Raw genomic sequence first — 13,859 nt, 5'->3', positions numbered from 1 at the left:
AAATATTACCAGCTGCGTCTCTTGCTACAAGCTGGTACTGTGCATAAGCTTCACTGAAATTAAATAGTTTGCTCATAATTTGTATCCGTAACCTGATCTTTTTTCTTTTCTTTTTTAAAGACTCAATCCTAATTATATGCCAAGAGAAGATAAACTCTTCCATCTGTCCAGGATAGCTGTTTGAGACAACAGAGCATATCTAATGCACCACATTTGTTGGGTAATCTAATTAGTAGTTTTTGAATTGGATTCAGACTTTGACCAAAGTCAAAGTCCTTCACATACAGCTTGAATTCTGATGAAATTCTACAGCTCTTTAGGCCCAATTCATACAATCAGCATGGGCAAGCCCTGAAATACCATAGGAAGCTGCCTTATAGCATTTGCCTAATTCAGTATCAGCTACATGGACTGGCAGTGGCTTTCCCGGATTTCAGAGGTGTCTTCCAGCCCTATCTGGAGAGGCCAAGGACTGAACCTGGGACCTTCTACAAGTGAAACAGAAGCTCTCCCACTGAGCTACAGCCTTTCCCCTAAAGTGGAAGAGATGTGAAGAGAGACATAGAAGAAAGGAATGGTGGAAGAGAGGTGTGAGCTCTCCCCACCACCAAGCATATAACTTGCCATGTGAGCCAAGACCTCCACAATACTGGCCAGTTGTGAAAAAGCTCCTGTTCTGATTACTGCCTACACATACACCATTATTTTAAGAGCACATTACCTACTCGCATGGGACGTTACCTGCACGAGGGAGGGGAGGGACCAGGGCTTCTCTTCCATTGCACTATTTTAGCACTAGCCTCCAGTAAATGTATGAAGCGGGGCTCTGTCATTTCCCAGAAATCTGTATATGGGAAATAACACCCTTTAGAGAGGTTTTCAAGACTTGTATCAATTAAGTACATTTCTGGCACTTTCTTAATGGCATACTTTCCCTGGAGTCAAAAGCTGCTCCAAAATCTGAGGTCATCTGTTTAATATAAAAGCATAGGTTATGGAACAACAATTTCAGGTTTCATCAGCCAAGTCCCTGTGGCTTTGAAGAAAAAACAACCTAATAAATTTGCTGTCTTATGAACAAGATAAATTAATTATTATGCTCCTTTTAAAATGGTTTCAAATTTCAGCCAGGATTTTCCTCTATTGCTCCTATTTTTATTTTAAATCCATCACTGCTCATTAAGTTTTCAACTTTCTTGTTTGACTTTGTTGCTTGCTGTTCTTGCCTACCAAACATCTGGAGTGGATTTTGTCAGCTGGGTTTAAAGGAAGAACTGTAAATGATGCAATAATTTTAAAAATTAAAGTTATTTATAGCAAGACTGAAGCCAGAATTGTGTTTTAAATGGTTGAAGTTTCAGTTGGTGGGTCTCTAGGAATGTGTAGTGCATGGTCTTTTGCTGCTGTTTTCTTAAGAATTCCCTGGGTGGGATTATGTAATTCTCCATCTTCTATAGGAACCCTTTCGTTCTGCATGTCTTGTGCCTGAAGCAATTTTACTATATCAATAGTGAAATGTTTTCTGTTGGATTTCTTTTTCTTGTAAGACACGTCCAGGAATACATTTTGGATTGTTAGCATCAGGATTCATGGATTTAATTCCCAACTCTGCTTTTAAACAAGCATGGTATCAAGAGGAGGTAGTATACACTGTGTAATCTAGCTCTACTAATTAGATGATGCAGGATTCGTGGATAAGCTGTCCATCAAAATGCTGATGGCACCTAACCCTATATATTTTATCTGAAACTGGGTATTGTGCTCTTGGTGCTTACTCATTGTATGCTTGGCTACAATGACAGACTATTGGATATAGACAAATTTATGGAAGCTAAATGCAAACATAATTGAAGTAAAGATGGTTGCCATGCCTTGTAACTGGAAGAGAGGTGAAGAGGTACCTACTATTGGTGAGTCTGAGTGCCCCCTAATCACTGAGGTTCACAGACTGGATCCATCACTACGTCTGAAACATGGTAAATAATGCTTTTCAGCAACTTCAGAGTTAGAAGGCTTTTAACCGTTTCTTCCTGATTCAGGTCTTATGACTGCCATGTATGCCTTTTAAACACCAAATTAAAATGCTCTAATGAAGCGTTGGTACACAGCTGCAGCTAAGGCAGAAAGCTATGACTCATCATCACCTGATGGTTTCTGGAAGGCTATCACCAGAGTACTTGGGGGACTGCGTTTATCCATGATAAAACATCTTTTATCTATTAAGCACAAACCAGTTTGAGCTTTGCAAGCCTCAAATCAAATTTTGGGGGTGGGGAGCTGATTCAAGTACAAACGGGACATAAGGATTGCCTTGCTGAATCAGAACAAGGACCTATTAAGTACTGTACAGCATATTCTTATTCCAGCAGAACTTTTTTCTTCTTCTCATTCTTTTTTATTTAAACTTTTTACTTAAACATGTTCAGAACAATACAATAATGAAGCAGCACAAATCAGCAATCATACAATATAGTACTACTCAAGAGGATAATGTGAACAAATCACAAAGTAACCACAATGAAAGAAAGTAGGAAGTGTCCTGACCTGTGTACTGGCAATGGGTAGGGGTGGGGAATATAGCAAGCATACATGCATTCATACCATAACAATATACAGAATGAATATAACTACAAAGACTTCCAAATAAAATCATATTTCAGTGGAATGTGCCAACCATGTGTTTGCCTTGTCATATATGTCATGAAGAGCCATCAGGTGGCCTGTCCTTCAACAGGTTACTTGGCAGCTTATAAAAAGTTAGTATTAACAGCCTTCATAGCATGCACACTAATTAAATCAAATCTCAAGTTTCACTTCTCTTTTTCATAACATTGTTTTAAGTAGCAGTTGCAGGACCATGTTCAATACAGGGACAAGCTTGTAGAAGGAACAATGGGTAATTCATTAATTGGCAGTGTTGAGGCTACAGCATGTTCTAAGAAGAGTTGCAACCTGCTTCCATCTTTTTCAGTCCAAAAAAGCTGAAACCATGGCCTTGAATAATGTGGGAGCACCACCTTCTCCACTGAAGGCCAAGCTGTCTAGAGAGTGACTCCATGAACTCCAAAAACATTTGGATTTAATTCCTTCTTGTCACATATCTCTACATTCTTAATGGGGTGTTTCTAGGTATGCATATGTAAGGCTTATTTGAAATGTGATCTTCCTCCTAGATATCCAATGTATCTACTGTATAGACCTTCAATTACTGTTAATTGTTAATTACTGTTTTTCTCTATCAACTTCCATCTAACTCATCAGCATAAATCCCTACTAACATTAAAGCAGTTGATTTGTAGGGGGAAACAAATTATAGGTACTGGGTGGCTGTACAGTGCTGCAACAAAATGAAATCCAATACCCCATCCATTAGTAGAAACAGAGTGTTGTCAGTTTAGACTACTCAAAGTGATAACCAAAACCAGATATTTATTACCACTCCAATGCATTTAATCTCATGAAACTAATTCCAGTGGATTTGTGGCTACAAAGGCTGTCTAATCATTTATGATTTGTTTAAAACTTTCTAGCAAAACTGGACATTTGATAAATTATGAATCTTTTAGTGCATACCTCCAATGACGCACAGAGGCTATTGCTATCATCAAAAGAAGCTTGCAATTGATTTGAAGACTTTGTGCCTATAACAATGAAGAGAAAAACTCAGCATGTGTCAAAATGTGATTATTCCCTCAAGTATACATAAGTTTCTAACACGCTGGAACACGTTATGCTTGAGATGCTTGTTTAAAGAACTGATCACAACTAAGCAAATGCTCAGTTCTTTGTGCTCAGCACTTTTGTTAAACTTAGTACATGTTACCGTAGCTCAGGGATGTAGAATTCAAGTGAGAACATTTTTTTTACTAACACGTGAGGGTTGTGTCACTACTTTTACCACAGAAAAGTCTTTTTCTTTCAGTTTTTTTATTTCTTTAAACCATTCTGTTAGTCCCCTTTTCTCTCAGCACCCTACAACATAATTTATCTTCTCTCTGCATACCCTGCCTCCTTTTCTCACTGTGTGCATGCTTTCCCTCGCTGCTTTTTGCAGTAACGGGGAAATGCACTAGAATGTATGGGATAACAACTTATTGATGCAGTGCTATGTAACCTCCCCGTAAACAAATCAGAATGGATGTTCAACAGAGTTGAAGTTCTAACCTTGCTGCGAACTTTTTGCAAACAAATCAGGATGAATAGCCCCCCCACCAAAAGAAAGGGGGGGGTGTTACCCATGTCTTTTTTATAGTTTGTTTATCCAAAGGTCTCTCTACAGTTGCATTCATATTATTCCCCTCTTTTTCTTCTTTCTCCTTCCTTTTACATTCTCTCTCCCTCTCTGTTTCTTTCCCTTCCTTCCACACACACCCAATCTCTACTCTTGCTGGAGTTCAACAGCACCAGCACACTCTACTAGCGAGTCATATAATGAGGCAATGTGTCTTGAGTTCCGCTGACCATTTCAGTGATCTGCTGCCTGATTTTCACAGCAGGGACAGAAGAGAGCTTAAAGAGAATAAATGCCTAGTTTCCAGTAAGGCTAAAGTATGTTTCTGGATTTAAAATGAGAAAGCAGTTCTGGTTGCACTTCACTGTGTTGTGAACTGCACGGGGCATATATGGGAGGATGGATAGTAGAGAAACACTACTACCACCATCATTAATACTACTACTAATAATATGCTGCAATTAAGGGGTGGTTTTTTTCTTGGTTTCTTTGGCTGGCAATACGTTTTGGTGCACCACTGCCACAGCCTCTTATCTTACTTAGCTCAGCTCCAAGGCACAAAAACTCATCCAATGCAGGGTCCTCACAGAAAGGACATAAAAGCTATTAAAGTGAAAACAGCAGAAGCTATACACCGACCTGAACACAGAAGTTCAAGAAGCAATTTGCCCCAAACTAACTCTGGTCTATATCACAGCGCCAATTCCTGTGCCAAAGCGAGCCTTATGGAATTCAGTGAATCACTGATGTTCACTTATCAAAGCGCTAAAAGAGATGTGTAGCTATAATATCACCATGCAAATCTCTTGAGACCAAAAGAGAATGATTTATAGGCCCTGGCAGTGCTTTTTCCTCCTGGGGGTACTCAAGTGTACGCAGTACCAGCACAATTTTTCCTGCTGGTTAAATGTGTGGCACTAACTGTAACAACTTCATGTGAGTACAGGCTCCTTTTTTTCAAGAAGAAAAGCACTGGGCCCAGGAGAAAGGGAAACTGTAAAGCTAGCATCCCTTCAGCCTTCACAAGGGCACCTTTATTGCATAAATTACTACATCTCTATGTTGCAATGACATTCCAGGAAAAGGTAAATTGTCACTCCACTTGCGTATGACCAAAGTCATTATACCACATGAAAGAAAAGAAAATTGAACACAGTCTAAAACTAGATCTAGCCAACATGAACATAACAAATCTGACTTTTATGAGTAAACATTTGAGGGTGGCAGCTGGTCAGAAGAAGTCTGGGCAAATTATTTCCCTGGTTTCTTTTGAAGATGTGTGAAACCCATTCTGGTTCCCATATACTGAATTAGACTTGTTGCACATTTTAGCCCTGCAACCGGTCTTTCTATTTAAATAGCACCAGAGCCTGTGGAAGAAAGAGTACCCCCATCACCCTCAGCCTATTATAGACATATTCTCCCAAATCAAGAAAGAATTGATTTTGACATTGTTTTAATACCTATATTATCCCTATAACTTGACACATTACAGAACAGCAAGTATATTTGCCGCTGGGTGTACCTATGGCAGGGAGCCATGCCCAATCCCAACTCCGTAGGACACACCTCTACGTAATACCTACATTTACAAACATTGATTTTTCATCCACATGTGATACACTTTACTGTATGCACACAATGTAATATGCAAAGTGACCCTTGGTTTCAAACTATGTCCATATATGGAAGGTATATGCAGTTCCTAGTACAATGTTGGAGCCTGCTAGCAGGTACTCAATCACAACATAGAAAATAGCATACTAGTAGCAGAACTTTCTTATTGCTTTTAGGAAGTTTTTCTATTTATGAGTAAGTAATTCATAAAATATATTCATACTTTCTGCCATCAGGTTTCTATTGAATTCCTTGTCAATATTACTAGAGTACAACTTTCAACTGATCGCCGAAGAATTGATGCTTTTGAATTCTGGTGCTGGAGGAGACTCTTGAGAGTCCCATGGACTGCAAGAAGATCAAACCTATCAATTCTGAAGGAAATCAGCCCTGAGTGCTCACTGGAAGGACAGATCGTGAAGCTGAGGCTCCAATACTTTGGCCACCTCATGAGAAGAGAAGACTCCCTGGAAAAGACCCTGATGTTGGGAAAGATTGAGGGCACAAGGAGAAGGGGCCGACAGAGGATGAGATGGTTGGACAGTGTTCTTGAGGCTACCAACATGAGTTTGACCAAACTGCGGGAGGCGGTGCAAGACAGGAGTGCCTGGCGTGCTATGGTCCATGGGGTCACGAAGAGTCGGACACGACTAAACGACTAAATAGCAACAACAACTTTCAACTATTTTTCTGTGAAACTGTTTCCTAATGCAAGTTGCATCGTTTGAATGGATAGATCACAGATAAGGTAAAGGACTCAGAAAATTGCTTTTAATTCTGTCACAGACTCTTGTAATTTCACTTTGCCCCGGTTCTACAATAGGCATGCTGTAAGGGTAAAAGCTATAAAAGACTTAAGATAGTAAATAATTTGATACTATAGTGATAGGTGCACATGGTTAGATGGAAGATAGTGCACCAATTGCATCATTTCCATATCCTTATCTGATCCAGGTTTTTAACAAAATTAGGCTGTGTTACATCACACACAAGTTTCTACAGCATAATGAAGTATTTAGGTCTGCACTGTGCTATACAATATGTGAAACAAAATCATGGCAGAAACATGAGTATTTATTCTTTATTAGACAGAGCCAACTTGTTCTTCTTTTGAGTAGCTGATAATTACAGTCATTGCCTGTATCACATTAGATCAGCAGAATGATCCAATTATTCCCTCAACTATCCTGCCTCTAACAGTGATGGGAAGGTTCTCTAATTCACCTGGTTGGTAAGTACATAGCAGTGTTTTTAAGCATGCTACCATACAAAAATAGGGATACGGGTGGCGCTGTGGTCTAAACCACTGAGCCTAGGGCTTGCCGATCAGAAGGTCGGTGGTTCGAATCCCCGTGACGGGGGTGAGCTCCCGTTGCTCGGTCCCAGCTCCTGCCAAACTAGCAGTTCGAAAGCACGTCAAAGTACCGCTCCGGTGGAAAGGTAAACGGTGTTTCTGTGCGCTGCTCTGGTTCGCCAGAAGCAGCTTAGTCATGCTGGCCACATGACCCGGAAGCTGTCCACCGGCTCCCTCAACCAGTAAAGCGAGATGAGCGCCGCAACCCCAGAGTTGTCTGCAACTGGACCTAATGGTCAGGGGTCCCTTTACCTTTACCATACAAAATGTGGGGTAAACAAACCCTTCTAAGGTTCCAGCATGCAGATCAATACCATTTACTGGTCTTAAAGAATGAAACTCTAAAAGTTGTTTCAAAGGGGCTTTGAATTCTAGCTACATCTAGCTACATCTTACACTAGGTCAAATAACCATATTTGTATTGCCCCTTAAATATGAAAAAGAGACTTATGAGTAGTAGTGGAGATTTGTGTCAGGGTCAAGTTTCAACTGTAATAAAAAGGGCTGCTTACTTTCAGACAGAGAGAAGTCATCAGCTGGAGACAGCAGGTCTGCCTGCACAGCAAGGCCATCGCTCAGCCACGTGGTAATCTGATTCGTCAAGATAACCTGCAAACAGACATGGAGAAGGAAAAAGTATTAGAATTACAAGAAGAATATACAGTGGTAGCTCAGAGAAGAATTAGAATGTATATAGGCAGACAGGCAACCCTCAACACCCACCCTAATTTTCAACCACTTCAATTCCTTCCTAGAAATGTTGGATCAACCATAGTAGCATCATAATAGACTGCTGCAGAAAGCAAATCCTTTCAAGCAATCTTTTCAGATTACTTATGGGCTTCACATTACACCTCATATCTCCCTGGTACGAGAAAAGGATGCCTTTGTTGAAAAGGAGTAATAGTACAGAGAAAACAAGTATGTAGGAGCCAGGATGGGAAGTGATGAGTGTTTAGGGCCCGGTTGGTGCGGGTGTGCATAAAATTCAAAAAAGCGAATAAGAAGTTAGTTTAAAAGCCAGATGGGTATATCTTTTATTATTATTATTAAATTTTTATTCACTTTTCTTTTTCTATCATTACATACGACTCATATCACTAACATTTATATTACATTACCTCTTTGCTTTTCCATACCATAAATAGGCATGCCATCCAAACCTGTTGTCATGTCCTTCCAATTCTGTTATTTCCTCCCTATCTAGCTTGATCCAATCACGGATCCATATTAGGGAAGCAGCTTCATAATACAATTTTAAATCTGGAAGTGAGAATCTGCCTCTTTCCTTCACATCTGTTAATATCTTATTTATTATCCTTGGTTTTTCCCATTCCAGACCAATCTTGAAATCTCTCTTTGCCATTCTTTGAAGCATGCACTCCCCATTATTACTGGAATGGTTTGGAAGAGGAATAACATCCTTGGAAGTAAATTCATTTTTATAGTTGCAATTATTCCCATTAAAGAGAGATTCATCCTATTCCATATTTCCAAATTTCTTTTAATTTCATGCCATTTTTTTCATAATTATCTTTAAAGATATTTATATTTTTTGCTGTTATCCATACACCCAAATACTTTACTTTTTATGTACTTCTATCCCTGTCATTTCTATTATTTCTTTCCTTTCAGATTCTTTAAGATTTTTTTAAATAACAATTTAGTTTTACTTTTATTTAATTTAAATCCTGCCACTTGACCAAACTCTTGTATTATATTCATTACTTTTGGGAGAGAATTTTTTGGATCTGTCACAGTTATTACCAGATCATCTGCAAATGATTTCAGCTTGTGCTCATTTTTCCTTACTTTTATTCCTGACACTTCTCAATCTTCTCTTATCCTTCTTGTCAAAACTTCCAGTACCAGAATGAACAACAGCGGTGACAATGGACATCCTTGTCTTGTTCCATTTTGTATATTGCATTTATCCATTATCACCTGATTTACAATTATTTTGGCATTCTGTTCTGAGTAGACAGCTTGTAACCCCCTATTAAAATTTGGTCCAAATCTCATTTCTTCCATCACTTTCCTCTTGAAATTCCAAGAAACATTATCAAACGCTTTTTCTGCATCTATAAACATCAATGCTGCTTTTTTCTCATTTCTCACTGTCAGGTATTCTATGATATTAAATACATTTCTTATAGTATCTTTAATTTGTCTACCTGGAAGGAATCCAGATTGGTCATAATGAATAAAATCCTTTAGAAATTTTTTCAATCTATTTGCCAAAACAAATGCAAACAATTTTTAATCATTGTTTAATAATGATATAGGCCTATAATTTTTTACCAATGTTACATCTGAATCTTGTTTTTGGTTTCAAAGTTATATAGGCCTCTTTCCATGTTTCTGGGACCTCCCCTGTTTTTAGGGCCTCATTCATAGTGTCTTTCAAGGGGTTCACAGTTTTGGTCACTCAGGTTTTTTTTTATAGTATTCAGCTGTTATTCCATCTGGCCCCGGAGACTTCCCTATCTTTGTTTGGTTTATTGCTTCAATTACTTCTTGAGACAATATTTCTATACCGGTATTTAATATCCTCATTTGCTGCTCTGTTATCTTTGGTAACTTACTATTTTTGAAATAATATTCTATCATTGTCAGCTTCTCTGGTCCCTTTTTATAAAGATCCGTAAAATATTTTACAAAGGCTTCCCTTATTTCCTTTGTTTTCTTAGTTATTCTGCCGTTAAGCTTTATCCTGTTCACGTGGCATCTCAATTGCCATGCCAAAAGTTTTCCTGATTTATTGACATTTTCAAAAAAAATCTGTTTTGTTTTCCATGCTATTTCTTCATTAATTACCATAGAATATTGTGATTGAAGTAATTTTATCGACTGTTTTGTTATTTCTTTATTTGGTGCTCTTATAAATTCTTTTTCTGCTATTTTATTTAAATTTTCCTTTTTCTTCTTCTGTCTTCTCTCTCTCTCTTTTTAATTGAATTTTCCTGGATAAATAGGCCTCTCTTACTGCCTTACTAGAGTCCCAGGCTGTTTGAAGTTTGGTTTCATTATTCAAGTTTTGTTCAAAGTATTCTCTTATTGTCTTTTTTGTCTTTTCCAGAAAAGCTTTATCATCCAATATTTCTTCATTCAGTCTCCACCGAAAGGTGGACTGAGTAATGTTCTTAGATCCATTTCAATTTTTTAAATTCTTGTTTCCAGTTCCTTAGAAACCCAGACTGCATCCAGTCTGGCACTACTTCCATGAACATGAGAGAAGAAAATGAACTGTTTTTCAAACGGGTGTTTAACTCTCCAAATGTCTACCAATTTTACTGTTTCTGTCATTTCAAAAAAGGTTTGGGGAAGCCTGCCTTCTTTTGTGTCTTTTTTCCTAATCGTTCTATCCTTCTCTAGTGATGGGACTCCATTAAGGTCCCCCATCACTATTATTTTCTCATCTGCAAAATCTAGTAATTCTGTTTCTAAATCTTGGAAGAATTTTGATTGGTGCATATATACCCACCAAAATTATTTTTTCTCCTTGAACTTTAATTTGAACCACCAATTTTCTCCCTTTCTCATCCTTTTGAATTAACTGTGGTTCAAGCGCAGGTTTAATATAAAAAAACCACTCCATGTTTTTTGGAAATATCTGCTGCAATATATTCCCTCCCTAGTCTCTTATTAATCAAAATTTTCTCATGTTTCCTTGTAAAATGAGTCTCTTGAAGGCAAATTATATCCAAATTTTGTTTTAAAATTTCATGCTCCACCCTGTTCCTTTTTATTTTATTATTTTAAACCATTCACATTCCAAGTTAGTAATTTAAGGTTTGCCATTGCTTTACTTAAAAACATTTTGCTTTCTTGCCCTACTCCTTCTGCTTTTTCCGGTTCATCTCTTTGCATCTCATGGGGAGTTCTGAAATCTCTTCCCGAGTTTTGAAACTCTGTGTTTCTCTATAAACTCCTGTGCCTGACTCTCTGACACAATTGAGGTAATTTGCACCACCCACACCAAGTTGGAGGTAATGGAAAGAAGGGCCCAGGTCATGCCCTACATTCACAGGCTTCACAAAAGCCTGTGAGTGTGCTTGTCCCAAACCCCAGTGTACTCCCAATAATGCTCACAGTCCTGAGGGCAATGCTAGAGAGGAGTCCAATGCAATGAGAAAGGTTCTAAGTCAACCCAAAAGACCAGGTTCCTGTCTCTGAAAAAGATCCAGGATTTTATTCTTGTTTGAAGCACCTGAGCTTCTTCCAGCTGAGTAGCTGTATCTCTCCCCTTAATGAAGCATAAACAAAATTAAAAAATCCTTCCAATAGCACCTTAGAGACCAACTAGGTTTGTCATTGGTATGAGCTTTCGTGTGTATGCACACTTCTTCAGATACCTTAATGAAGCATGTGATCCTCACCTGTCTTGAGCCTAATCAAGCTAACTGGCCACAAACCTCCTCCCAGACTTAACAAACCCCATGATTTTCACCTGATCAACTAGTAAGCTGGGCTGTGGTCTCTCGCCTGCCTCAGTCTCTTGAAGTGCACTTCAGCAGAGTCCTCGTGGCTCACGAGAAGACCCTCCCCGGAGCCATAGCTGTCAAGTTTTCCCTTTTCTCACGAGGAAGCCTATTCAGCATGAGGAAATTTTCCTTTAAAAAAGGGAGAACTTGACAGCTATGCCCGGAGCCCAAAAAGAATGTCACTGAAGGTGGGGGAAAGCCCCAAAGACACTGGAGGTACAGCAGGGCTTTGTTATGCTGCTCAGCCTCCCTGACTAAAAGCAGACACTTTCGCACGTCCTCCAGTCTCCTGCCAGCACCAGAACTTGAATTCTAGTTGTGGGTATTTTGGGTGTGGATTGAAGAGAAAGTGGCAGAGTTCATGTTTAAAGGGTGTTTAGAGGGTGCTCCCCTTTACACGATTTCATTTATGCGCTCAGGAGCCTGGAACATAACCCCCGTGTAAAAGGAGTCACCTATTCACCTATTCCATATTCACATTGGTTTAATGGGATTAGGACCACAACAGATTCAGCATTGAAGCAGTCTCCATTGACAGCAGTATGCCAGTTCCAGATTCAAAATCCTAATGCAGAGCCCAAGAAGACGGAAATGTTAAGCAAGATCCAACAGAAACAGATGTGAAGAAGAGGAATAGGACATATTTCAGATTAATGTACATGTCTGTGCACACTTACACATTATGGCATGGTATAAAGTTTTTATTGGCAGATATTTGCACTGACTACATTATTCACAAATGTCAAAAGAACCCATGAGTGATGTGGTCATCGCACATTTGCTCCACTATAAACATTGCACTATAATATTGTGTGCTTTTTTTGTGTTCGGTGTCTTTCTGTGTTTGGTAGGTTTTTCGTTTGTTGGTTTTTTTGAAAGCACACTACAAAATCAACAATTTAAAGCGCCTAACATAAGACACCAATATACAACTGCATTGGTTTAAACACACACTTTGTGTAAATCTGTAGTCCCTGGCGTTTCAAGAAGAAAGGTGTCCCAGAAACTGATTTATGACTGCTTCTACAGAAAGGAATAAGCAAGCTATTTTTGCAATGCATCTTCTCAAATACTTCTTCTGCCCTCCCCAGGACCACACTGAAACTCCTAAATATTACTCTGTCATCCTTGTAAAACTAGTTGAGTAAATAAGGCATTTTCTGTAAACTTGTGGTCTCAACCTCCTTGTTGGTTTATTGCAAAATTAAAGGGAACATAGTACAGAACCATCAATCAGTAACCAGCAAAGGTACAGAGGCTTTGGAATGCATCGGAATTAAGAGGAAGGGGGAAACCTCACATGAAATGGCTATTATGAGAACAGGGCAAAATTCCCCATTTCACATGTAGCAGCATTTAGGAAAACACTAATTAAAGGCTTCCCATTGAGATGGGAGAGTTAGTACAAAACACTTAGATGACTCCTAAATGTCTTTCCCCTACATTAGTGCATGTTTCTTGCTGTTTTTAGCGCACTCCAGCAACACAGTAGAGATAATGAGGTAAAAGCAGCAGTCATTTTCATATGACCAGGACAGTTACTCAGCATGTTGCAGAGGAATTGTTTTTTTATTTTCTTTTATTTTCTATTAATCTTCTCTAGGGCAGCAACTTAATTCCTATTTAGCAGAAGGGATTGTGCATCTCAAAACCCTTACCTATAAGTTTCTCTGGCCCAGAAATGTCAGTGCACTTAGTAAGCAGCTCTGCTGTGTTGTATGACCTGCTGATAATTGGTTGAAATAATAATGCCTGAAGTCTATCCTTTGGTGGAGAAGCAACTGCATACAGTATTGCTAAGAACACCATGAAACCATTTACCAACTCATCATGAGAAGGACATCATAGTGATGCACTTGATATGTTGAGCTGGGGCAATGGCCAGTATCTGAGCGCAGGGAGAACAGCTGTGTTCAGGCTTGCACCTGCTGCAAATGGCAGGCAGGGGTTACTGACAACACATAACTTAAGACTAGACATTGGATTAGCAACTTCCTTTGGCTCTGGGCTCTCTACAGGTGAAATCTGCTCCATGTGCATTAATAACAGCTTGCCACACATGGTTGAACAGTTGCCCATTACCTCATCCAGGCTTACAGTAAATCACTGTGATATTAGCACCTTTCAAAAGAATTGGTGGTCTTTACACAATCACATGGAGGAGTGTTTATAA

General features: G+C 38.9%; 1 protein-coding gene across 5 annotated transcripts in view; it reads right to left on the bottom strand.

The window, feature by feature from the left end:
* The window catches only part of RAD51B (RAD51 paralog B), a 305,174-nt gene that overhangs the window by 178,525 nt on the left and 112,790 nt on the right, over window positions 1-13,859 (bottom strand). For all 5 annotated transcript variants that reach the window (XM_088669800.1, XM_060273900.2, XM_088669783.1 and 2 more), the window contains exon 8: window positions 7,715-7,811. In XM_088669800.1, coding sequence (XP_088525926.1) covers window positions 7,715-7,811 — 97 coding nt within the window. The remainder of the gene's footprint in view (window positions 1-7,714; window positions 7,812-13,859) is intronic.

Source organism: Zootoca vivipara, chromosome 1, assembly GCF_965207765.1.
Source record: "Zootoca vivipara chromosome 1, rZooViv2.hap1.1, whole genome shotgun sequence".
Classification (NCBI taxonomy): domain Eukaryota; kingdom Metazoa; phylum Chordata; class Lepidosauria; order Squamata; family Lacertidae; genus Zootoca; species Zootoca vivipara.
This window is presented reverse-complemented; position numbering and strand designations above follow the sequence as displayed.